Here is a 27,661-nt window from a genome sequence, read left to right as displayed (position 1 = left end):
GTCCACTGTTAATAATAGTAAGAGCAACATGGAGACAGAGTGAGGTGGAACAAGGTAGATAGGGTATACTGCATCACTGGAGGTACAGAGAATCACACTGAGTATTGGGTGCGATGTACAGTAATGAGTATTCATCAGAGAGATATGCACGTTTTAGAGCGAACGGCCTCTACTTTTAACTGCAGAGGCCTAAATGGCGCCATCTTGTGGTCATAGCCATTAGTCATTCACAAAAGCCATCGTTTACTCCTGAAATTCGGCTAAGAGCCAATTTGACGAAGCCACTCAGTTCTAAAAACATACTACTTCAGGCTCAGTTTGAGCCACAGTCCTTCGGTCTTCTTCTTCTCTCTCGTAGCGAACATCTGCGGAGCCAGTTCTGCTTTACACTTCGGTGGAGAAAAGGATGCTCTGTCTTTTGCTGTCTGGGGTGGGAATGGTCTCCAGCTGGAGAAAGTACAGCAGCACTTGAACCTTCAGAGGCAAACAGAAAATGTAGAGTGGATGGTTTCATTAGAAAAGTGATACCTGTGTCCTGCATCTTTCTCATTTACAGCACTTTAACGTTGTCTCATGCACAAAACAATAGACCAGCACACATGGTGATTAATTATTACTGGCAGTCAAAATTAAAAGCTCGGCTAAAAGTTTTTGATGAGAAATTAACAGAAGATACATTTCTTCTTTTATGATCTGTTTAGTTATCCTCTCTATAAGGTCACTGCTTAATATTTAGGACTAATATCCAGAGCACCCGCAGAAAACCCACCATAGACATAGGGAGAACATGCAAACTCCACATAGAAAGGACCTGGGATGACCCCCAAGGTTGGACAAGGTTGGTTGTGGTGATTCAAAACCTTTGAAAAACCTATTTCATACCGCAATTGAGTGCTAGCTCCTCATCTGGTTTTTCACCCAAGTCCGAGCACTGGAGAAAGGGCGCTACGTCTGGCAGGTATCTACACTCTCCTGAGTACACTCTTCTAGTTGTAAAATGTATTCACTATTAAGTGCCCTCAAAAATTCCCCCAATGCAACTGAAACGTGTCTCATGCTTGTTCGCAACTTCTCCGCTGCGCCCGTGTTCACTTTTAACCGTCAAACACCAAGTGACGGGACAAGAAGAAGCTGAAAAATGGTGATTCAGCAGCGTCCAAAACCTCCATTTATTAGTCCCTATGTAGTACCTTAAAAGTGGTTCATGTATGTCAGGAATAGTGAATGAGACAGTGAGTCCAGAAACAGCTTCAGACTGTGTCTCTCACCTGTGACATAACTTCCAGAGACCAGCTGTCCCCCATGCTGATTGGCTGGGTGGGGTTGGTGGGGATCTTACTGTCCTTCTCTGCAGGTCTTAGCAGGGTGGGGCCAAACACCGTAGCCAGGTTGTGGAGAGACATCTTGTTGACACTCTCCTTCTCGGCCACCCTGGCAAGAGGAACACAGACACACAGTGATGCAACTTCAGGACAAGACCACATAAAGGCAACGTTGACGTGTGAGGGCAGATTGTAAGTTTCTGCATTTAAGTGTGTGATCAAAAACAGCCTAAACTCGGTCTACGTACGTCTGAGTCAATGGACTGGACTGCATTTTTTATGCCACTTGTCAACAGCCAATCAAACTGCTTTCAACTTTTACAGTTAATGCCTCACATTCACCCACCCACACACACACACACACATTTTCTATGTTGTGTGTTGTTGCTTCTGAGATCACATATTAATGCTACACCGGAGGATTTACTTTTGGGGTGGTGCCTGTTTCAATAAGTTGGTTTCTATAAATGTGACAGAGACCGAATGTAAAGTTGACTTCTTTACCGCAATCTTCAAGAAATACAATGCAGCTCGCGCCAAGCACATAACAACAACGAACGGTGTCCCCCACTCAAGCTTCCTACTCGGAACAAACCCTAACCTCAAAAGTTCCACTGAGAAATGACATATATTGTTACGGTGCCAAGCTTTTATTGCACTTAGTAACGTAACGAGTGTGGTTGTCATCAACTCGAGTAACGCTGTCTTCACTTCACCTGGTTCATTGTCTCTCCTCTGCTTCGCTCCAAGGTTGTTTGTTGAAACACAGAGAGCAGAGGAGAGGAGAGAAACTATCGTGAACATAAATCACAGCCTCATTCTAGACTAAAACTGCCAGGTGGCTAAATACATCTCTGCCTCGCCACCATTTCTTCTTTTTTTTGTCCCCCTTTTTCTCCCCAATTGTACTTGGCCAATTACCCCACTCTTCGACCCGGTCACTGCCCCACCCCCTCTGCTGATCTGGGGAGGGCTGCAGGCACATGCCTCCTCCGATACATGTGGAGTCGCCAGCGGCTTCTTTTCACCTGAAAGTGAGGAGTTTCACCAGTGGGACGTAGCGCGTGGGAGGATCACGCTATTCCCCCCCAGTTCCCCCTCCCCCCTGAACAGACGCCCCAACCGACCAGAGGAGGCACTAGTGCCGCAGACATGCAGACACGGCCGCAGACAGCCAATTGTGTCTCTAGGGATGCCCGACCAAGCCGGAGGTAACACGGGGATACGAACCAGTGATCCCCGTGTTGGTAGGCAAAGAAATAGACCACCACACCACCCAGAGAGCTTGCCTCGCTGCCATTTCTGGTTAGGTTTTTCCATCCCATCAGAAAATAATATTCTCGAGCCCCAGTTTCAGTGAGACAGGAGCTGGTAGTGGACTTCTAATAAGAGCACAGAGCCACTGATACTTGTAATTTTACAAAGAAAGAAGGCTAAAGCAGAGCAGTCCTAGCCATTTCATTACATCAGCAATAAAATGTATTGGAGGGACAGTAGAAAAAAGGATAGAGCACACTGGCCTTCAGAAGGCTCAGGTCCTTCAACAAATGCAGCCGCCTGCTCTATGCGGAGTAACTAGTAAACACTGACTAGAGCATCGCTCAGTGCAGTTGGGTCTTGTGTGCCAGGCAACAGCTATAAAGGCCTGCCTTCATAGCTGTTGCCCGGTTTTTTATAGTTGTCCCCATGCATATTGTGTTCTACTAGTATGTTTCTGTAATGGAACGGTTTCCTTTATATTTAGAGCATCCCTGCCACTAGGCGCATAGTTCCACTATCTTGAGTCTTTTGCCTTCTAGTGGCATAGTTAAGTACTGCAGTTTCAGCTACTTCCTTTTCCTGTGACAACAAGAAAATGGTGTGTCTTCAGTGCAGCAATATTCATGCTCCATCATGAGCCATCACCTAGTTTCTAAGCCTTTGGGTGGCAATATCTGTAAGTAAAGCTATTATCCAGCATTGCCAGAATCTTTATTTTGAAGTATTTTTTACATATTTGCTACAGTTTGTATAATTTTGGTAACATGTATGACAGCACATTTTAATGATGGCATTCAGGCTATACCTTTGATGCGAGTGTAAATACGGTGTTCAATGCATACCTGATTCGTTACAACTTACATTTTATTCCTGCAAAGAAAAATGTTAGTTTTATACTTACCTTTGTTTCCTGAAATATAGAGGATTAGTTATCCTAACTGTAACTCTAGATAGAGTAAGCTATTTTGTACTGTATACTACTAATATATGTTTTTCTGTATGTTTATTTTCAGTTTCACACTTCCATGTTATTAAAGCCCGTCCATATACAACACTGGTCTGTTCCTTGGAGGATATGATGCAAGGGAGAGTTTAGCTGGCTGTAAAAACCTAATATAGGACAAGAGTCACATTGGGTGTAGCAGTACAGTTTCCAAATTTAAAGATATATACAACTTTGTATATTTGGATAGATATGATATGGTCTTGTTTGTGCAAGTAATACTGTGTATTATTTTCCTACCTCTTTAGGTGGTCCAAAAGAAAAAGAAACGTGACCAAGTTGGGTTCTGGCAGTGATAGCAACAAGTTCAACATACAGCTCTCTTTGGCAACGCTGTCCGAAAGGGCTGCACAGAGGTGAAGAAAAAACACACTTTAAGGACACTCGGTCATACAAAGTTAATAGAGATGTTGTAAATCTTGCAAATTAAATGTCTCAAACGCAGCGGAAGCCATTGTATAAGTCCCGCCAACTTGCTCTATTCAGCATTAGTGGTGCAGGAGCACCCCCCCCCCTTTCTCACCAATTGTATCCGGCCAATTACCCCACTCTTCCGAGCCGTCCCGGTCACTACTCAACCCCTTCTGCCAATCCAGGGAGGGCTGCAGACTACCACATGCCTCCTCCGAAACATGTGGAGTCGCCAGCCGCTTCTTTTCACCTGACAGTGAGGAGTTTCGCCAGGTGGACGTAGCGCGTGGGAGGTTCACGCTATTCCCCCCAGTTCCCCCTTCCCCCTTAACAAGTGCCCCGACCGACCAGAGGAGGCGCTAGTGTAGTGACAAGGACACATACCCACATCCGGCTTCCCACCTGCAGACACGGCTAATTGTGTCTGTAAGGACGCCTGACCAAGCCAGAGGTAACACGGGGATTCGAACCGGCGATCCCCGTGTTGGTAGGCAACGGAATAGACTGCTACGCTACCCAGACGCCTATTTTGACCATCTTGAACTTGAATGTGTGTTCCTTAAAAGTTATATGTCAGTTGATTAAATGTTTTGTTGCTTGCTCACTTGTGAAGGTGACAGGCTGACTGACTGTAAATAAGCTCTTCTTATGAAAAGTAACCCTAACACGTCCCCCCCCCCCCCCGATATACTTATAAAGAATAAAAAACCCAGCAGTGACTCACTGATGCCTCCTGCAAAGTTGGGATAGAGCTCATCCGTGAAAAGCGGCTCTGGAAGCTCTCTGAAGTACAGCTTCAAGGTCCCAGCGATGGCGTTGACATCCATCTCACTCATCATCACCGACACATCTTTGTTGTCTGTAGAGGAGCGATCACAACAACACTCAGACACGACGTTTTATCTCTATGACGGAAAGGGGGACGGCACTGAAGCAACACCTCAAAACCAAGCCACATCACCATGCTCCTTTATGTCAGTATGTCAGTAGAACTTCTACACAACCACATCCACACACACACACAGTCAGCACACACAGTCAGCACACACACACACACACACACACATATACGTATACAGTAAAACAGCAGATACATGATCACCCGAGTTAGTCCACAACAGAAAGAAACGTGGTTAGCTGTTTGAAACCAGTGAGAAAGTGTCACTCTTGCAAACCCATGGAAAAGCCAAACAGCAAATCATCACAATGATCACCTGATGAAAAGAGACACAGCCAAAGAAGATTAGAAAAGAGTTTTCCGTGAGATGGCGGTGAACAATTCCAAGCAGTCCTCGCAGTGTTCTGCCATGGAAAAGTTTGAGGGCTTAAATATTACAGTTTGCACACTTCATTTGCCCCAGGATGGTGTACTGGAGCCTGATAAGGTGTGCACACAGAAAACCACTCACGCCACAATTATAATCAGTCAGCAGTTTGTGAATAAAAAATACTCCCCACTTTCTGTACTTCTGCCTAGCCTCTCAATGAAAAGTGCTAATTGTTTAAAAGAAGGGGCTGATTTGTTAAATTCGAACAAGAGGGATGGGGTATAGGTGAAGACGTAACATTCAGTTGATAATTTAGAAATAGCACCACCCAACTCTCAAAATATTACAATCAATGAAGGCTGAAGCTGAGTAACACATTCTGTCGCAGACTGTGGCTAGATTCAACCCCCCCCCCCTTTTCTTTCCCAATTGTACTAGGCCAATTACCCCGCTTTTCCCAGCCGTCCCGGTCACTGCTCTACCCCCTCTGCCAATCCGGGGAGGGCTGCAGACTACCACATGTCTCCTCCATACATGTGGAGTCGCCAGCCACTTCTTTTCACCTGACAGTGAGGAGTTTTACCAGGGTGACGTAGCACGTGGAAGGATCACGCTATTCCCCCCAGTTCTCCTTCTCCCATGAACAGGTGCCACGACCGACCAGAGGAGGTGCTAAATACCCACATCCGGCTTCCCACCCGCACACACAGCCAATTGTGTCTGTAGGGAAGCCCGACAAAGCTGGAGGTAACACAGGGATTTGAACCGGTGATCCCCGTGTTAGCAGGCAATGGCACAGACCGCTACACTACCCAGACACCAACTGATAGCACTTCTAAAGAATAACAATAGACCTGGGTTAAAAAAAACCTCAAAATACATTCACCGAGTATGTGGGTCCATACCATCTGCCAACCATTCAGTGATCATCTAGGTATGTCCCTTTGTTTTCTGGTTTCCCATTTAGAAGAAAATTGTTGTTTTTCATGAATACTATTTAGACTGTCCTAGACCTAAAACACATAATAATAATAAAAATGATAACAACCTGAAAATGAGTGGTGCCCACATCATCATCTTTCTGAATTTCCCACTGTCACCACTTAAGCCTCCTTCAGGTTAAATTGTCTTCTTATACTGAGAAAGGTTATGCTCACTTGTGTCAAAGGCGGCCTTCAGTGCCTGAATGTCAGTGGCCACTCCTGATACTCGATAGATGCCAACCTCCTCCATACCTCTCCTCTCAATCTCCTCCAGGCACTGCCGCACAATGTAGGGTACCTTGGACCGCTCTCGCCTGGATTTAGAAAAACACAAGGATGAAGACACACACACACACACACACACACACACACACACACACACACACACACACACACACACACACACACACACACACACACACACACACTGATGAGCTCTCACATAAACTCAATTTTAAGTGATAAAACCTGGGTTTTTGTAATGAAAGTGGGAGTAGATGAACAAAACTGAACCAATCTCGGTTAAGTGTTTTGTTACTGCTCTTCTTAACACTATAGTGGTGGGACTTGACTAACATGACTAAAAAGGCCAGATGCAGTAGCCTCAACATGGTCCAGGGAAAATGGTGGTTAACGTTTAGATTGTGTTGACTGAATGGAGGGCAAGTAAGGCCTTGGGCTCTGTGCTGGTGTTCCTGTTGACATGGTGTCTATTCAATGGTAAGAGATCTTACCCAGTATACACAATAACTATGCTGAGTACCAGCAATCCTCATTGTGTCTCATCACCAACACCCACGTCACAAAGGCACAATGCGGAAACCCCAGCATATTCTTTGTCTGTTCATTTGGGCAGTTCAGTTATCATGGGCTGTTCAGTTAGCTTAGCCTGCAAGTGGGGCAGGCTAAGCTAACTGCTAGCCCAAGCAGGCTGGCAGTTCCAACAATCATCATGGCTGGTGTTCCTTCTCTCGGACAGTGATTGTTTGCTGCTTAATTTGGATATATTGTGGCGGACACTGGGGGCTGTGCCTCTCACCCAGCAGGGCTGTGGGCTGTGGGCTGGGGGCGTGGTTTACGTTCCCGGGCTCGCTGGTGCAGGGTTGTTCCTGCTGCAGTTTGGTTTTTGGAGTTGAGGAATAAACATCAAACTTGCCTTCGTCTCTTGTGTTTTTCCTCATCCTGCCACAATATATGTTTTTAGTTCAGAAAAATGTGTTCTTAATTTGGATATATGTGTTTTTAGTTCAGAAAAATGTGTTCTTAATTTGAATATACGTGTTTTTAGTTCAGAAAAATGTGTTCTTAGTTTGGATATATGTGTTTTTAGTTTGTATATATGTGTTCTTAGTTTGGATATATGTGATTTTAGTTTGTATCTTTGTGTTCTTAGTTTGGATATATGTGATTTTAGTTTGTATCTTTGTGTTCTTAGTTTGGATATATGTGTTCTTAGTTTGGATATATGTGTTCTAGTTTGGATATATGTGTTCTTAGTTTGAATATATGTGTGTTTTTAGTTTGGATATATGTGTTCTAGTTTGGATATATGTGTTCTTAGTTTGGATATGTGTTATAGTTTGGATATATGTGTTCTTAGTTTGAATATATGTGTGTTTTTAGTTTGGATATATGTGTTCTAGTTTGGATATATGTGTTCTTAGTTTGGATATGTGTTATAGTTTGGATATATGTGTTCTTAGTTTGGATATATGTGTTCTAGTTTGGATATATTTATTCTAGTTTCGATATATATGTTCTTGTAGTTTTGGGATATGTGTTTTTGTCTTTGTGTTGTACTGCTGTGGAGTGGGAGAAATGATATTTCATTTCATTTAGTGTACATAAGTACATGAAGTGAAATGACAAAGAGTTCCTGATTCCTGATTTTCAACAACGCCACATTTTGATCCAGATCCCAATTAATCTTTTTTAAACAGTCATCCGCATTACTTTATGTAATCCTAGAGATTCCTTTCGATTCCTTTATCCCAACATAAGTTTATGTCATCAAACCTGAAAAATGTTGTGATATAAAAGACGCAGAATACCTAAACCACCTATCAACAGTGTAGACTTAGTCTATCATGCAGTACATCTCTATACAATACTGTAGTATGTGCTGCTCAATATGAAGCACTGGTTTTCAACAGCATGGCAGAAACTCTGCAAGCTGCCAGCTGTTTGTTGGTCTCTTAACCTGACGATAGAAAACACCTGACATTTTCAACATATCAAGAAGCATTTAGCTGATACTTCTCTCTACTGCGGTTGGCAATGAGTGTATCAGGACAAGGTTTAAGTTAGTGGGAATTCCTAACTGGTAATTATCAAAAGGGAACAGTAATAGGCAGTGAAGAGGGAAAATGTCAGTGACATAGATATAATAACTTAACAACTATTTGGACATTGCCAGAAAAAAATATCACCATGAATTATAAAAAATAAAAAAAATAAAAACTCGGGAGAAATCCACGGAGGGCTCGGATAAATGCTGTGAGGTCACGTAGGCTCAGCACATTCAGAGGATAAGACTTAAGAGTAATGAGGCCGCAGGCCATTAAATCAAATATTTATTTCTCTGTCTGAGCAGCATACAAACATACCAGCAAACATCAGTATTGGTCCTTCCAGATGTTGAATGGTGTAGTGCGACAGTTTGCCATGCTAAAGCTGCAATAGGAAACTTTGGGGGGTGGAAAATTTTTCTCCGACACCCCCCCAAAAAACCCATTCCCCACTCACTCTGTATCCTCCTTCCCTCCCACAGCCAGCTTCATGCATGTGCATGAGCCTGCCTGTTGTGACTGGCAAAATTCATGTTGTTGTTAATAAGTCATGCATGTAAAAAGTTTTTTTTTTTCAGTGAAACTGTTAGTAACACCATCATGATTGGTGTGAAGCCCTGTATCTATAAAAGATTACTGTTTCCTCATCACCTTGTGTGATGACCTGTATCTGTAATGCCATGGAGAGAAAAATGTATTGCAGTTGTTAATCTGTGCATCTAAAAACTTTTTCTTTTTTTTTCAGGGAATCTCTTAGTTGTCCCAAAATTGATGTTGTGGATCACTTCAGTACTTAAAGATATATGAAGTATTTATTAAGATGACTGCTGTTTACTCTGTCCAACTCTTTGAGATCCACAGGGACGAAAAGCTGTGAGATGTCTGTGAATGTTCTCATTCATCCAGGTCATGGTTATCCAAAGGAATTGAATCAAGTGCAACTGGACTTGGTATATATCCATGAAGACGTTTCGCCTCTCATCCAAGAGGCTTAATCAGTTCGTGCCTTTCGGATTAGACCAAGCTAGTCTGACTGGCTGGTGACGAGACTCAGATATTTATCCTCTTTGGAGTCGTTATCAGAGCTATAGATGTCTATGGCTCTTTGTGTTCTGATGTTTAGCAACGCCCGTCTTCACGGATATATACCAAGTCCAGTTGCACTTGATTCAATTCCTTTGGAAAAGCTGTGAGATTCTGACCATGAGACACAGGGTTTAACAGAGCATTGATTTTCTCTCAGACCATTTGAAATACTCATAGCGATAAGAGCGATATGAATTTTTCACAAATGACCCTGAAAAAAGTTGCCTATCGCAGCTTTAAAGGAAATGTCGGACCCGTAATAATCGCAAAACGCATTAAATTCTGAACCTCGGCCTTACTTGATGAAAGAGAATTGATTTGCATAATACTCTGGCATTGGTTCCCCCCCTTTTTTTTCCCCCTCCCAATTGTACTTGGCCAATTACCCCACTCTTCCGAGCCATCCCGGTCGCTGCTCCACCCCCTCTGCCAATCCGGGGAGGGCTCCAGACTACCACATGCCTCCCCCGATACATGTGGAGTTGCCAGCTGCTTCTTTTCACCTGACAGTGAGGAGTTTCACCAGGGGGACGTAGTGCATGGGAGGATCATGCTGTTCCCCCCCAGTCCCCCCCCCACCGAACAGGCGCCCCGACTGACCAGAGGAAGTGCTAGTGCAGCGACCAGGACACATACCAACATCCGGCTTCCCACCCGCAGACACGGCCAGTTGTGTCTGTAGGGACGCCCGACCAAGCCGGAGGCAACACAGGGATTGGTAGGCAACACGGGGATTGGTAGGCAACACGGGGATTGGTAGGCAACGGAATAGACTGCCACGCCACCTGGACGCCCTGTAAATGACCACTTATTTTTTGATGGTATTGTGACAATAATGCTTGTGCATGTCCAGACCATTTGAGGCAAGAACAGTGCACTCATTTTGTTGTTTACACACAAATCTTAATAAGCTGATAAACACATCAAGTGACAGGTAGCGCAGATAATAAGTGTTAGATGATAAAAAGTTGAAGTGCAGATAATACGTGTTCGATGATAAAAAGTGTGCTCTCTATTGTCTTTTAACATCATCCATAGTTGTATGATAGAGCTATTATGGAAATGCCAACTCAGCATTGACGTCTCGATGCCATTTTCAGGATACAACTACAAAAATACGTTTTCCCATCTTTTTAAAATGAAAAAAGTCACATAACTTTGATATCACTTTGATTTAGCATGTTTTGTTTTTGTTTGTTTTTTTACATCAAATGTGAGGAGATTTGAAATTTCACTTGGACTTTAACGTTGAGACACTAATTGGGGGACCTCAGTATTTAGCTGATGTGAAAGGACGCAGCAAAGAATATGGCAGCCGGGCGTCCGGGTAGCATGGCGGTCTATTCCGTTGCCTACCAACACGGGGATCGTTGGTTTGAATCCCCGTGTTACCTCCGGCTTGGTCGGGCATCCCTACAGACACAATTGGCCGTGTCTGCGGGTGGGAAGCCGGATGTGGGTATGTGTCCTGGTTGCTGCACTAGCGCCTCCTCTGGTCGGCTGGGGTGCCTGTTCGGGGGGGGGGGGATAGCGTGATCCTCTCACACGCTATGTCCCCCTGGCGAAACTCCTCACTGTCAGGTGAAAAGAAGCAGCTGGCGACACCACATGTATCGAAGGAGGCATGTGGTAGTCTGCAGCCCTCCCCGGATCGGCAGAGGGGGAAGACAGCTCGGAAGAGTGGGGTAATTGGCCAAGTACAATTGGAGAGAAAAACGGGGGGGGGGGGGATATGGCAGCTCACTTGGCAGTAAAAGAGTGACATAAAATCACTGAAGTTTCTCAGAGATGATCACATATGTTGGAAACTGGGCTCTTAACATTACAAGTTACTAAGCCCTAAAGTATTTATTTTACATCTGCCATCCATTTAAAGCTGCCAAGGAGAGTTTTGGATTTATTTTTGTTGACTTTGTGCAATACTACGCACAAAACAATAGTGTATTCTGGAAAAAATGACTTCATCGTTGCAAAAATCTACATTCACCCCCTGGTAGCTTGTGCACTTGTTTTGAAGAGAAAAGGGATTTTTCAGCGATAAAACGGGTGTTTGCAAGACATACAGCCATGAGGTAATGTAAAAATGTGGCTATGTATCTGTCAGTGTGCTGTAAATCATCTCACCAAATTTTGTGGGGAATCCAACCCAGAGACAAGCATTTAGACTCATTGTATAAAATGGTCAAATAGAAATATCATAATTGAGACTTATGTAAAAAAAAATCACTGTAGCAGTTTTAATTGACCAAAGTCTGTTGGGGCTGCAGTTTTGCTCTCCAGTCAACCGGTGGATATTAGGACTGATATATTCGGCAGTCTGGCCGGGCGTTACAGCGATGTGGCTGATAACACATGTAAGTATTCCTGATGAGGTCGACTCAGCCACGTTAAAGCTGATCTTGAGGCTTTGGGCAGACATAAAACTGTAAGGTCAGGCAAACAGAGATAAATATCTCAACCTTTGTGTCAGGGGAAGAAAAAATGAACTCAGTCAGCATAGGAAAAGTTGTGAGATCTGATGACAGAGCCAAGAGTATTGGCGTCAGTGTTGAACAGAAAAGATGAGTCTATAAATGTGACAGATTTTGGCTTAGTTCCTCCAAATTGTGGGTTGATGCCAGTAGAAGAGGCTGCCAAGTGCAACGCTGGAGGATTATCCTGGTTGAGAGGTTAAGCGTTCTGGCTGGTGGTTACGTCTCCTTGCCTAAGTATCTCTCCTTGCTTGAATCCCCTCTCCCCATGTTCTCTTCATCGGAAATTAGGCTTTAAAACTCACTGAGGTCACTGGTGTTCACCACCTGCCACACAGAGGAGCTTTTTCCATGGTGTCAGTACAGGTGCCCAGATGACTACTGTAGAGTTAGCTGACTGCTGTGTCAGTGAACAAGTGAAATAAATGATCAACTCACTTGGTCACCGTTGATATCTTTACTCCAAACACTCCCATAGGTTTTCGTGAAGGCATCCTCTTCAAGCTGAACTCTCGGCTGGTGAACTTCATTGAGATCTTAACCTCAATCTGATGCAGACAAAAGTGGGGCTAAAAGTTAGAGCTACTTAACATGTAACCAAAGAGTATATTACAGGCCTAAGACCTACAAAAAAAAAACCCTACAGACATAGTGTTCATAGATAATAAATGTTGGCTAATGCTGCTGCACTGCTGCAATCCATCCAATATGAAATGTTCACATTGGGAATTGAGAAACAGGAAATTTGGCAGTATCATTGCGAGATGGACATAGGATCTTGGGGACTTCTCCCATGCCTATATTCAGTGCGATACGGACAACTTATAATGTAAGGATTTTCAACAAGTATATGTCATGTAATATTGATGACCTTCTAAAAGTAAAAGTAGACAGTGCAGCAAAAAGAATGAGAAGGATAAAACATTTTTTTATAAGTGTAAACTAGTGTGAGCCACTCACCCCGTTCATAGGAATGACTGTTCTCTGCCAGTCTTTGCCATGGAGGGTCTGAGGGTCAAGCTGGGTAGAGGAAGCACAATCACAATGGCATTCTGCATTAGCCTTAAATGAATTATTTTGTTAGTGCAGAGACATTTCATTCTTGTATTAACGTTGACCTGAGGATGTAATTTGCAAACTCAAACTGCTACGGTGCACATATGCTGAATAAAAAAACATTTCAAACTAGAAGAGTGTTCTCTGCAGAGTGCAGAACCCCTCCAGGCATGCAGTTCTCCCACTCTCCAGTGTGCTTGGGCTTAGCTGAAAAACCAGCTGAGGAGTTAGCACCCAATTGCAATAAAAAACAGGTTTTTCAAAGGTTTTGAATCACTACAACCACGAGAGGTCCTTGATCATACAGTCATAACTGTGCACTAAAAATATTAGGCTAACAGGCCCAGCAGTATGCGCGATTAGCAGCGGACAGTTACACAGACAGAAAAAAAGAGTGTTCTTCTTGCAAGACTTTTGCACAGTGCCCAAGTTGAGTGAATGGGAAATATGGAAAAAAAGTTTTCAATATGCAGTGCTCAAGCTAAAAAAAATCTATCTAATAAAAATGTTTTGCCTGTCAGTCTGTGGATGTGCAGCCTCTTAGGCATGAATGCAACCAAGTCTAATATGAACTTTCACCTTCCAAAAGAAAAGGTTTGCTATGCGACCATTCTGGTCTAACCACAAACCCTGTCGTTATTTTCATAATATAATAAAGCTGGGTAAACCGTTTACGGTCATGCATGCACGACTCACATCTACAGTTGACTCAGATCGGGCAGAAACAAGAATATGCAGCACTTCCTGTTTTGACTGCAACCTAGAGGAAGTTGTTCCTTTATAACTTACGCATTTTTTGGATTGTCAAAATTCTTTAAATAATTGTTGATATCACCGCCCAATCTGAGTCAATCGCTGGTGCACATGTGTACCATTGTCTATATCGGGCACTGAGAGCAGCGTTGGTCGAGCGAGCTAGAGTGAATGAAGACAGGGAGCGGCGAGAGTGAGAACAAACATTTTTCATAGGTTCTGAATCACCACAACCACGAGATACTAATACTAGTACATACTAATCCTCTTCATCATATAGTCAGAACTGTGCATAGAAATTTAGGGTTGATGGGTCCAGTAGTTTGCGAGATTAGCCGTGGACACACACACACACACACACACATACACACAAACGCGACTAAACACATATTCCCCTCCAGGCTATCTACCTGGCAGATAGCCCTCCAGCTTCCATTCAGAAAAGTATTGATCCTCCTGTTCCAAGGACACCAGGGCTTCAAAGACAGGGGCCTTCTACAGACACCTCTTAGAGAAGTCATCTGCTTCTTTAACGTACAATTTTTAGAGAGATAATGGGTTCTTTATCCACTTCTAGCTAGGGAATGGAAAGACAACCATCTAATCTCTTCTCATAGATTTCAGGGATTCTCTTTTCCTCATCTTCATAGTCTAGATTACTCCCCCTCCTCCCATCCAGAATTCCAACGCTCTTCCTCACAATATTCAGAATGTCAGGGCCGCCATCCTCCACTCTTAGAGGTGCCAGGTTCATTCCCTGACTCGTATCAAGAGCTGTTCACGAATTTTTCAGAAACATCAAATGCTTCCCTTCCACCTTCTCCAGAAATTCCAGGTCCATTCACCATAGATCCAGATTTTTCAGGTCAAGACTCACCTTCCAAGGAAGAAGGGCCCCTTCAAGCCCCATTCAGACCTTAAAAGGATGTCAGGTCACAAGAAAATCTTTTCAAAAAGGCTGCCTCCCACTACCTAACCTCATTTCTATCTTCCCATATCACTGCATCTGACTTTCACTTGCTAATCAGGCAAGACGTTGACCATTTTTCATCAAACTATTGATTCTCAACCAATTAGGCACCACAGACCTCCTACAATCCTTCGAATAGACATTTCTGCAGCAGTTGCAGCCATCAACATTTTTCCGTCTTAAGATATATCATCACAGGATCACAAATTCTCATACTAATCCTCTTCTCAGGCATGACCAGAGAAGACAGACAGTACCTGTAGAGTCCAGCGGGGAAATGGCATAACCGTAACCCAGAATGGAGCCAGAACGTTCAGCCATCTTTCAGGATCAACAGAGCACATATTAAGTGTTCAACTGTAATCCAGACTATTTACTTAATCTATTAAATCATTCATCTTTACCAATAATTATCTCTGTCATTCACTGGGCAAACTCAACACAGAGGACGACCCCCAAGGTTGGACTACCCCGGGGTTCGAACCCAGGACTGTCTTGCTGTGAGGCGACCGCACTAACCACTGCACCACTGCCACCCTTAGACACACATTTGACAAGAAAAGTTGTTGAATGTACCCACACAAATAACAACACCCATATGCAAAAAAAACAACAATGAAATGATACATATTCCCTGATCCCATAATAGTAACATCTGTCGGCACATGAGTTTTAGTTCTACTCTCTTCACTTTATTTCTGAAAAAGACATTGCGTACATGCCCCCACAGTTTGACCCCTCGGCCCCGACACTCACTGAGGCCCCTTAGTTTGACAACATCCTTTCCTGACATAGTATGTTAGCATCTCTGGCCAAGACAGTGCAGACCAGGTCCTGCAGGTCCAACAAAACTATACTTCCCTTCTACAGACCCCTTTTAAGGGCCATACAAGATGTGTGTAAAAATGTGTGCACATCCAAGTGAGCTTTAAAACAGCTTAGTACAATATTCTCCATTCTAAACAGTAGTCCCATACAGATGTGACAGTCCTGCCAGCTGCGCACGCCAATTTTCATAAATCTGAACCACGTGTACAGTTGGTTTCAAACGAATACGAGAACCTTACTGAACCAAACCAACGTTGTGCCTTAGAGGTCACCTTCATCCAGTTGGCCACTGTCTCAAATCCCAACAATGTGGCATGTCAAAACCATGTTGTGTGTTCTTCTACCAGGTTAATCGCCCTGTTCCTCCTCTCTTTTTCTTTCTTTTGTCTTCGCCGGCGTTCAGAGGCGCAAGACGAGTCAGTGCGAAACGGCACGTGTAGAATCCAGTTACACACACTTTATACAACTTCTTCTCAACAAAGCCAATGAAATCGAACACAGTGGCCTATTCATAGAAGATAATGCCATCAGTGTCGCACATGATTGTCCACTTGGATGAAGCAACACAATCAGCTACGCGCACAAGTGAACTGTTGATCATAGGAAAACATCAATTGCTCCTAGCTCACCTCTCTTTATCTCCTCCCTGCTCTTGACTCTCCTCTGCTCCTTCTTCTCTGCCTCTCTTAAGCTACATGGCTAGCTCAGTCTTAGTGTGAGCTGGAGAATGCATCTCTCTTTTCTGTCCATTAAACACACAAACAAACATACATACAAACTAGAGGTTGCATGGGGCGCCCGGGTAGCGTGGCAGTCTATTCCGTTGCCTACCAACACGAGGATCGCCGGTTCGAATCCCCGTGTTACCTCCGGCTTGGTCAGGCACCCCTAGCCACAACTGTGGGAAGTCGGATGTGGGTATGTGCCCTGGTCGCTGCACTAGTGCCTCCTCTGGTCGGTAGGGGTGCCTGTTCGGGGGGGGAATAGCGTGATCCTCCCATGCGCTACGTCCACCTGGTGAAACTGCTGACTGTCAGGTGAAAAGAAGTGGCTGGCGACTCCACATGTATCGGAGGAGGCATGTGGTGGTTCGCAGCCCTCCCAGGATCGGCAGAGGGGGTGGAGCAGCGACCGGGACAGCTCGGAAGAGTGGCGTAATTGGCCAGATATAATTGGGGAGAAAAGTGGGGGGGGGGATCAAAAGAAAAAAAAACTAGGGGTTGCATGACTTTATTTTTTTTTTTAAGTCGACTCTTTTGTGATGAAAGTCGAGTCGACCCTGACTTGCTGATGACGTCATGAATAAAACCACCGGAGAAGGGACTGCTTTGCAACAAGTGACAATCCATCCATCCATTATCGTAGCCGCTTATCCTGCACAGGGATGCTGGAGCCTATCACAGCAGTCATTGGGCAGAAGGTGGGGAGACACCCTGGACAGCCCGCCAGTCCATCACAGGGCCCACACACACACACATATTCACACCTAGGGACAATTTAGTACAGCCGATTCACCTGAGCTACGTGTCTTTGGACTGTGGGAGAAAACCGAAGCATCCGGAGGAAACCCACGCAGACACGGGGAGAACATGCAAACTCCACACAGAGGACAACCCGGGATGATCCCCAAGGTTGGACTACTCGGGAGCTCGACCCCTGGACCTTCTTGCTGTGAGGCGACTGCGCTAACCACTGCGCCACCGTGCCCCCTCAGGTGATAACCTGCATTAGCAAACATAATGTGTATGCTGACAACAGACAGGTCATACACAGCGTTTACACGCAACAGAATCAAGTAGAAACAACTGGTTGCAACTCAGCTGCATCAATGCATGCAACAATAACTGATATGCGCTACAACTCCCACTGAAGTGCAAAAAAAAGAAAAAAGAAAAATTGAAATGTTGGGGGGGAAAAACGAGGAGGAAAACAAAACTCAGGCACGCCCTAGACTGTAAGCCTACGTAAGTCTTAGTCGTGCTCAGTCAGTTTTTGCTTTTCGAGCCCGGCTGTCGTAGCGATGTCTTCTCCATTTACCGCGGCTGAAGGCCTATAATATCTTTCACCATGAAATTCAGCCAGCAAAACTGGTGATTTGCAGCCGTCTTTTCGCTGTCACGGCAGGACGTGACGCCACCAACTGACCGACTGCTGCTGAGAGGTTTTGCCGCATTCCTCGGCAGCTCGGCTTTCAGGCGAGCGTGCATACTTCTGCTGTGTTTCACAACGGACTTGCATATTCGGCGAGTGACAGTAGCACAGGTTTCGTCGTTAGCGAGGCGTTCCCACACACTCGACGTATACGGCTGCTGCCAGGGGTCGGCAACCTTTAGGATGCCACGTGCCGCTTGACAAAGTTTTAAAAAGGGTCACAGACCCGAGTGTCCAGTTCATTTTCATAATGAGCATTTACATATTTATTTATATATTTATTTATTGACTGCTGCTGCTTGTCTCCCCATCTAAAGTCCTCCTGCCAAAAGATCTGCACCCCCCCCCCCCCCACACACACACACACACACACACGAGCGCTCATGTAAACACATTAAATGGATATTTAGAATACATACTAAATGGGCCTGCTTTGCAGGTCATAAAACACATTAAGTTGTTAAATAAACCCTGACAGTGTATTGCCTCCGTCAGTCATGCGTCTCAGCACAATCACAAATCAAATTCAATACATGTTACTGAAAAAAAAAAAGATTAAATTACTGTAAAAGCCAGATAAACCATATATCGTTTGTCTGGATACTAATTATGTGTGAGGTTTTAAGACAATGACTTAATCATTACTTCATTCTACGTCTTCTATACAGTATTAATGAACACAGCTCCATCTGAATGCCACTTCCGACTGTCAGTCTGACAGTCGTGGCAGATAACAACGCAGAATAAGAGAACAAAAGATGCACAACGTGATAGGAAACAAAGAGAGCGGAGGATGAATTCTGAAAGTAGAGGATGAAACGCTAAGCGAACAAGAAAGAATATCAGGCACGAAGAGGTAAAAAGGGATGGGATAAAACACGGCAGACAATAGTCAGTTTTGGCTGACGTCATCAGGTAGCGAGCGCGTTCCCGGCGAAGCACTATCATTGCAACCACTAGAGGGAGCACCGCGCACGCGTTTCCACGTTCGAAAGCAAATAATAATTGGGCTTCTCTCCCAGAGCAGGTCGCTACTGCAATTACCAGCGCCTGTTCGGCACCAACACGACGCCGTCTTAACATGCTTTTGTGGGCATTGTATAAAGATATGAATATCCCGGTCTTGGTGCATGCCCAGTAATCCAGGCAAGAACATCAAAGAAGGATGAGTGATGAAATGTATCTTGTCAATAAACATTGTATCCAGATGAACTGACCCAACCTTCTTTGATAAATATTCTAGAGTAAAAATTCCACCATACAATGCCTACACACACACACACACACACAGAGAAAAAGCCTCATGTCCTGCTCTAATTAGAGGAGGAGAAGGTCGTTTGTGTGTGTGTGTGTGTGTGTGTGTGTGTGTGTAAACAATGTATGATGGGGGGTGGGGGGGTGCACTCCGCAGGATGCAGATCAAAGGAGACAATGACTGTTTCAATCTGAATCCCCAGAGAATACTGGTCTCCACTTAATATCGTCTTTCTATCTACGCCCTCCCTGCCTCCGCTACCCCCACCTCCGCCCTCTCACCTTCTTCTTCGCCCTTTTTCTTTGTCTTTCTCCCTGGATCCTGGGCTTTACTTTCACCCTTCACCTTCTCTCACTGTCTTTCCTCTGGTCACGCCTGAAATACTTGACCGAATCCGCAAGCTGAGACGGTTATGTTGACTAAATTGCCAAATTTGCCATCACGTCGTCATACACTAATGTCAGGTGTGTGTGTGTGTGTGTGTGTGTGTGACCTCTGGAATATAAGACCCTTTTACATGGAGAACATGTGAATTATGAGCATCAGCTCTACAGGCAAAAGGGGTCTGGCTATTTCCCCATAAACTGTACAGGATCTGACCTGTAATTATGGCCTGAAGTACCTCTCATAACTAAAGAAACACACCAAACACGTCACAGTTTTCTTCTTCGTCTTCGTTAAAACATGCACGCTGCAGAGCCATCCATGTCATTATATAGATTAAGCGGCGGTGTTCGGGTTAAAGCCCGCATCGATTTTCGACCTTTTTGACCTTTCTTAATCAAGCCTGTCACATGTGAGCACGTCAGCGTTTTCCCTCTTTCACCCTACTGGTGGGCACACCCGACAAAAACGCATCAAGTTAATTAATAAGATCGGCTGCTTCCCTTAATTGGTACGGTGCGAGAGATCAGCCTGATACCCGGGTTGTGATCTGAGTTCCCCGCTACGCCACCGCGGTTGCATAACGACGCGTCAGGAGTGACTCGGAGCGGAGCCGCTGAAGGGAGTGACGTCATGTCATACCGGGATCTGTCCTTTCCCCATGATGCGGTCCGCGTTCTCCCCGTCCTCCTTACTCTGCTTGCTCTTGTTGTAGCTCTTCTCGTAGCACAGCAGCCTCAGGGTCTGGGAGCCCTCCAGCTCGATCTCGAACTCCTGGGGAGGGAAAGAACAGTCGGCGCGGATGGGGCACAACAGTCAGCGATTTGAAGATGATGACAGAGAAAGAAAGAACGACGGCGAGTGATGAAGAGAAAGAGACAGATTAGGGGAAAGGCAACACAATGAGTCACAAAGGCAGATGGAATTAGAAAGGGGAATAAATATAACAGGGAGGAGAATGTGTTTACATGCAATCTGCAAGCACAACACATCACACCACGTTGCACAGCTGATCAGAGATATCTTTAATTATGCAAGGGGGGCGATCTGCATATGGTTTACGCATACGTTTAGGGCCCACACTGCGTTGGTCCCCTAAGTGGTTCAACAGATGTGAGTCGTGAGCAGCAGCCCCCCTCGTTACAAACACTGTTTCCACTCTGCCGGACAAAGTAGTCAAGGAGTCGTTGGGTCCAAAGTGGAAAATTCCTACTGCGTATCATCCTGATTGTATCAAAGCTATTTTGCGTTAAAGGTTTGGATTAACAGTATTCTTCCCTTACAGTCATATATATATATATATATATATATATATATATATATATACACACACATGTGGAGTCGCCAGCCGTTTCTTTCCACCTGACAGCGAGGAGTTTTACCAGGGGGGACGTAGCGCATGGGAGGATCACGCTATTCCCCCCAGTTCTCCCTCCCCCACGAACAGGAACCCCAACCGACCGGAGGAGGCGCTAGTGCTGTGACCAGGACACATACCCACATCCGGCTTCCCACCCGCAGACACAGCCAATTGTGTCTGTAGGGACGCCCGACCCAGCCGGGGGTAACACGGGGATTCGAACCAGAGATCCCCGTGTTGGTAGGCAACAGAATAGACCGCCACGCTCCCCGGACGCCCCGGATTCATGTACTTGAGGAGAATGTTGAAACAGTGAACCAGTCTCTCTCTCTCACCTCATTCCATTTGGGTTCAGTGGTGTAGCGATACACTCTTGTCTTGGCTTTGTTCAGGAAGAAGCCAAAAGAGTCCACCTCCAGCGTGCAGTAGAGATCTGAAAGAGAGGAACGTGCTCAGCTGTGACACCCGGTAGCGACACTGTTCTCCAGTTAAGATAAATAAACCACGTCCGTTATCCTGTTTCAATGCCATATCCTTCTCTCTCTCACTCAGATGTGTGACTTTTATTTGTTTATTTATTTGGGTCTACATGGTGATGCTGGTCACGTGGCTCGGGTCCTGGGCTGTTCCGGTGGCGTCTGGACACTGCTTGGCATCCTCCTCATGATATCCATCATACATATATTTAACCCTGTTAAAGGGTTGTTTTTTTTTAGGGAGTTGTTCCTTATCCGATGCAAGGGTCTAAGGACAGAATGCTGTGTTGCTGTAAAGCCCCCTGAGGCAAATGTGTAATTTGTGATATTGGGCTATACTACAAATAAAACTGACTTGGCTTGACATTCAACACTGTGCTCAGCGTAGTTAGAAAAACAAAAGCTCTGCAGTACTGGTCTGCACTCAATATCCAGGTTGATAAATGGGAGGTTTCTGAAAATATTTAAGGGTTTGTAAAATTGAAACGTCCTACTAATTTTGATCCGAACAGACGTGAAAGGTGGCTAAAAAACAGAAGTGCTAAAAGAAGGTTTGGTCTTTCACATTTTCCACGAGTTATTCGATTAAAGCAGTACACAAAAGGTCTCTGTGTTGTGCGTTCGCTAAACAGCAGTGCCTCGCCAGGAAGAAGACGGTGTGTTTTAACAGCGTGTATAATGTACTTGTATTTGCTCTTGTAGAGGCTAAAGGTGACTCACTCAAGCTCTGTTTGAGGCCGGAGGCTGAATGGACTATTACATTCAGGAAGCCATAGAGTCCAGGGGATTCATCCTCTGCAAACACACATAGCCAAAAGCAACAACAAAAAAAGAAGAAAAAGAAATTAGTGTTTAGGATGGGACTATAGCTGTACAAGCTGGAACAACGTCATACAAGGAAGAAACTCTTTCCTACTTTTCTTCCTTCTTCAGAACAAACAGTTATATTTTCAGCATGCCATAGCAATGTAAGCATGGTATGTGGTATACTGTAGTATGGTATGTGGGGTGGTGCACTGTAGTATGGTATACTGTATAGCATGGTATACTGTACCATGCTATACTGTAGCATGGTATACTGTATAGCATGGTATACTGTACCATGCCATACTGTACCATGCTGCATGGTATACTGTACCATGACCATGCTGTACTGCAAGGTATACTGTACCATGGTATACTGGTATACTGTAGCATGGTATACTGGTATGCTGTGGTGTGGTATACTGTAGCATGGTATACTGTAGCATGGCATACTGGTATACTGTGGTATGGTATACTGCAGCATGGTATACTGGTATACTGTAGCATGGTATATTGTAGCATGGTATACTGGTATGCTGTGGTGTGGTATACTGTAGCATGGTATACTGGTATACTGTGGTGTGGTATACTGTAGCATGGTATATTATATAGCATGGTATACTGTACCATGGTAACCTGTAGCATGGTACACTGGTATACTGTGGTGTGGTATACTGTACCATGGTAACCTGTAGCATGGCATACCGGTATACTGTGGTGTGGTATACTGTAGCATGGTATACTATATAGCATGGTATACTGTACCATGGTAACCTGTAGCATGGTACACTGGTATACTGTGGTGTGGTATACTGTACAACACCCCACATAACATGCTACAGTACTTGGACTGAATTGCGAAAATCTTAAACTTGGTAATCTGGTTGTGGTGAGAAATATGATAAGCTGTTTTTACATAATCGTGGGTGTTCATTTTTAGATCTCATAAAATGAGCAAAGTGATACAGTGCTGTACATACACTATTTAATTACACATGACAACATCCAGAAATGTACCTCCTGTGTTCACAGGAAGTTGACTCAGTTCATCTGGACACAACGTTTATTGAGAGAAACGTTTCATCCAAGTGATCTCTTCAGTCTAAACTGACTGCAGGTATCCCCACCCTTGTAAACAATATAATGGCATAACGACCCAAACCAACGACCAGTTTCATATGCAAATTGCCGTGACCATTAATTAGAGTTTCAATGGCCATGTGTACTATTCACAGACGATTTGGGAATAGTTGCAATCACAGCATTGTAAGATGGTGACAGATGTACTGTTAGACCCCCCCCCGCCCCCGCCCCCCGGTTCAGGGACGGTTATTCCCTCTTCACATAGATGGTCTCTGACTACCTGTTCAAACCAGCGTTCCTCCCTATCTGGATGTGCACATCCTCATCCTCGAAAGAGTGGCCACTGGCCTGTAGATGGGTGTAGACTGTGGAGTCCTGGCCTGACGTGTTAGCAGTCCTGTGTTGTGCCATCCTCTTGGCCAGCATCTGTTTAGTTTCCCCAATGTATAAGTCACAGCAATCTTCTTGGCACTTAACAGCATGCACTATATTGCTCTGTTTGTGCTCGGGGACCCGATCCTTGGGGTGGACCAAAGAAGAGGGAACAACCAACCCTGAACCGAGGGGGTGGCCTAAGAGTACATCAGTCACCATCTTACAATGCTGTGATTGCAACTATTCCCAAATCCTGTGTGAATAGTACACATGGCTATTGAAACTCTAGTTAATGGTCACAGCAATTTGCATATGAAACCGGTCATTGGTTTGGGTCGTTATGCCCCTGTATTGTTTATAAGGGTGGGGATACCTGCAGTCAGTTGAGACTGAAGTCAGTTTCATCACTGAACTGATTCAACTCCCTGTGATTTTCTTACCTGGGTTATTGAGCATGCATCAAGACGTACCTTCTTTGTTGATTGTGAGCGGTATGTGGTGGACGGTCTGCAGTTTGACACAGGAGTTGGTCAGCATCTGCAGCTCCACAGAGGTCAAGGAGACACTCTTGAAACCTTGGAAGACAATGGATTTACACGGTCAGGGTGGGAAGGTCAGGGTAATACTGACAGCGCTGAATATTAAACACAAGAGATCACATGTCCTACTGAAATCATGTACTGACCATTGACTACTGACTGCTGTTTTGGTCTTCCTGAGATAACAACACTAACAAATGAGTGTTGGAATCAGTGTCTCGGACAAATAACAGTTTTTTCCAACGATGTGATAAAAAATTCATGTTGGATAAAGCCGAGTCATTTATAATAGTCACAGATGCATTAGTATGAAATGAAAAACCGTCTCATTCTTCTCTTTTTTTTTCGGTTGCTGGATGAAACTGAATGTATTCTGTATTTCTGGGTCTTACATTTCTTCTGCTGTTCCTTGATCATCTCCCTCCACTCAGCTCGTTCATAGTCAGACGATATCAGGAAAATGTAACTCTGAAATATGCAAATAAAAAACGACTTTCATTTCTGGTATATGAAGAAAGAGGAGAGTAACAGGAAGAGGGAAAGGAGACACAATGCTGCGTGGAATAGAATAAAAGAAAAACATGTCGCATTTTGATTTTTACCTAGTCAGCGATTATGTTCTTATCATTTCCTGGTGAGTAAACAAATTAACTTAAATTTGTTTTATGCATTCTCATTCCCAACCTTTTTAACATGTTGAACAAGCTATAAATCAACTTGTAAATACCAACAATAAACTTGGCGAAATTAAAAAAAAATAAAAATTAAATTTAAAAAAATTGTATTTTAAAATTGTATTTTTTAAATTTAATTTTATAAATTTAAATGTAAATTTTAAACTTAAAAAATTAAAATTTAATTTAAAAATAAATTTAATCTAAAATTTAAAATTAATTAAAATTTATATTTTCATTCATTTAAAAATTCAAACTTTTTTTTTAATTCAAAATTTAAGAATTTAAAAAATAATCAGAGACATAGCAGAGGATAAGAGTAACTAAGAGACAAGGGTGAGGAAGACTGTAGAGGAATCTACATCATCAGAAAATTGGGGTAAAATTACAGGATATAAAGGTAGTCCGAAAGGAGGGCTAGAAGAGGAGCAGATGACTTGGAAAAGGATAAAGAACATTATCAGCTTGTTAGACCTTGCCATTCCTGTTGTGTACTCTCAGGGCCATGCTTGGGGAGGTCAGCAGTAATAGAGACTCCTGCTCAGACAGCTTCTTCCTGAGCCGGTCTATCACTTTGGATCCCTTGTTGGCTCTCTAAAATCAAACAAGGCAAACCATGATATAGTGTTTTCAAGTATTCAAGTTTATTTGTCATTATGAAATCAAGTTTTTTTTGGAGGGGGGGGTTTCCTCCCCCTTTTCTCCTCAGCTGTATCTGGCCAATTACTCCACTCTTCTGAGCCGTCCCGGTCGCTGCTCCACCCCCTCTACCAAACCGTGGGAGGGCTGCAGACTACCATATGTCTCCTTCGATACATGTGGAGTCACCAGCTGCTTCTTTTCACCTGACAGTGAGGAGTTTCGCCAGGGGGGCGTAGCACGTGGGAGGATCACGCTATTCCCCTCAGTTCCCCCTCCACCCTGAACAGGCACCCTGACTGACTAGAGGCGGCACTAGTGCAGTGACCAGGACACATACCCACATCCAGCTTCCCACCCACAGAAGTGGCCAATTGTGTCTGTAGGGACGCCCGACCAAGCCGAAGGTAACACAGGGATTCGAACCGGCGATCCCCATGTTGGTAGGCAACAGAATAGACCGCTACGCTACCCGGACGTCCCCCATGAAATCAAGTTTATGCTTATTCTCATAATGCATTGCTTGTTTTGCTGGCTCAACACACAGGTGGGAAATGGAAATACTTATAAAAGTACCTAGACAGGTCAAAGTGCAAGAATATGTACAAAAAACAGTCAATGCAGACTTTAGGTGTACTTTGTTGAACAGTGCACTACAGTAGAGTATGTCTGTAAAGTGACATATGCAATGGAACTATAAACAGTAAACTTTTGCAAATGGCAGATTCTGCAGTCAGTAACAGTAACTATAATGAACTGGTATTGCAATGGTCCTAATGAAAATAGATGGCACACCTGGTGACAGAAGTTATAATGAAAAGTTGTGCAATGAGCACAAGATCACTGCTATTTGCACAAGTTTTACTGTGTTTGACATATATGTATACAGTTCTTGTATCTCTCCACTTCTCTGTGAATATGAATCCAAAATGCTGTCTCTGTCTAGACCTCACACCTGAGCTGGGAGGTCCTGAAACCTCACCAAGCAGACTTGTAAGTGTTTGTATCTGTGGAGCGAGCCTTTGCATGTGTTTCTCCCCTGTGGCAGCATCGAAACATGATTTTGCTTCCATGCATGAATCTACTCTACCTTCTCTCTCTGGATCTCACTGCGGAGGTGGGAGATCTTGACCTTCATGGCATCTAGCTCTTCGTCGGGGACCTGAGGGATGGTTAGCGGCTCAGCCTCCTCTGGGCCCTGGAAGGTCAGCTCAGAAAGGGGGATGTACCATTTACTGTCATACTGCTGGTTTTTACTGCAGCGGGGGGAAGAGAAAGGGGTAGGGAGATGATGAGATTAGTTGACAGATGGATATAAAGCAGGGAGGAAGAAAGGGTAATAAATTGCCAGAGAGGAAGCAAAGAAGTGACATGAAGGAGAGCAGTAAGGAGAGGGAGGCGGAGTGAGAAAGTACAAAAAGCAAAAAAAAAATGGATAAAGGGAAGTGAGGAGAATGAGAGATATCAGAAATAGGTGAAGTTACGAGTGATGTAAAAACATTTTTTTCCCCCGATTTGGAGCAAAGAACAGGCTTAACCGCATTTATGAATGCTAGGAAATTTAATGCTGTGAAAATGTGATTTAAATAATCATATTTTAAAAATAAAAAATAAAAATAATAATCAAATAAAAAAATAAAAAAATTAAATAAGCAAATTTGTTTAGAGCTTTTGTTCATGTTCATTGTGAAACTGATTTCAGGTCACTTAGCTGATGAAATCTAAATTTATTTCTCACAAATAAACAGTTCAGTTTAGCTTCAAACATATCAGAAGAAGAGAAAGTTTTAAAATCTACCCATAAATGACACATATCTACGGTGTAAAAGTGACTTCAAACTATTTGATATTCCAATATGTATCAGTAAATACCCAACTACTGAACCCTTTGTATGGGTTTCAAACAACAATACAAATCAAGAATTTGACCTTATTTTTATTTTATTTTTTATCAATGTCAGTTGTTTAATACTAACACTTCAAGGTTATGTACTAAACATCCCAAATATAAAACTTTTAAATACCCACCCTCCGATCTGTTTCTTGAGCTTCGCACAGAGCAGCAAGTCGGTGAAAAGAAAGATATGGCGTAGTTTCCTCGCCCCCTCCACCAGCTCCACCATGAAGCTGTCCTTCAGCAGCTGGCGGTTCTGTGGTAGACAAGCATAGAGGACCATCAGTAACTCAAACCCGGCTATTTGCTGCAGTCTATTAGCAAGCAT

General features: G+C 43.9%; 1 protein-coding gene across 1 annotated transcript; it reads right to left on the bottom strand.

Annotated features, from left to right (window-relative positions):
- LOC130121623 (breakpoint cluster region protein-like) lies at positions 1–27,661 on the bottom strand. Its single transcript, XM_056290463.1, has 15 exons — positions 27,468–27,661; positions 26,530–26,695; positions 25,275–25,394; positions 24,519–24,594; positions 24,058–24,162; positions 22,046–22,120; positions 21,185–21,282; positions 20,132–20,263; positions 13,053–13,112; positions 12,531–12,640; positions 6,422–6,561; positions 4,721–4,855; positions 3,826–3,931; positions 1,269–1,431; positions 1–474 (listed from the first exon to the last, which is right to left on the bottom strand). The coding sequence occupies exons 1-15, from the start codon at positions 27,659–27,661 to the stop codon at positions 385–387; spliced, it is 1,770 nt and encodes a 589-aa protein (XP_056146438.1). The 3' UTR covers positions 1–384.

Source organism: Lampris incognitus, chromosome 12 (assembly GCF_029633865.1).
Source record: "Lampris incognitus isolate fLamInc1 chromosome 12, fLamInc1.hap2, whole genome shotgun sequence".
Lineage (NCBI taxonomy): Eukaryota > Metazoa > Chordata > Actinopteri > Lampriformes > Lampridae > Lampris > Lampris incognitus.
Note: the sequence above shows the minus strand (reverse complement) of the source record. Positions and strands in the feature narration are given on the sequence as shown.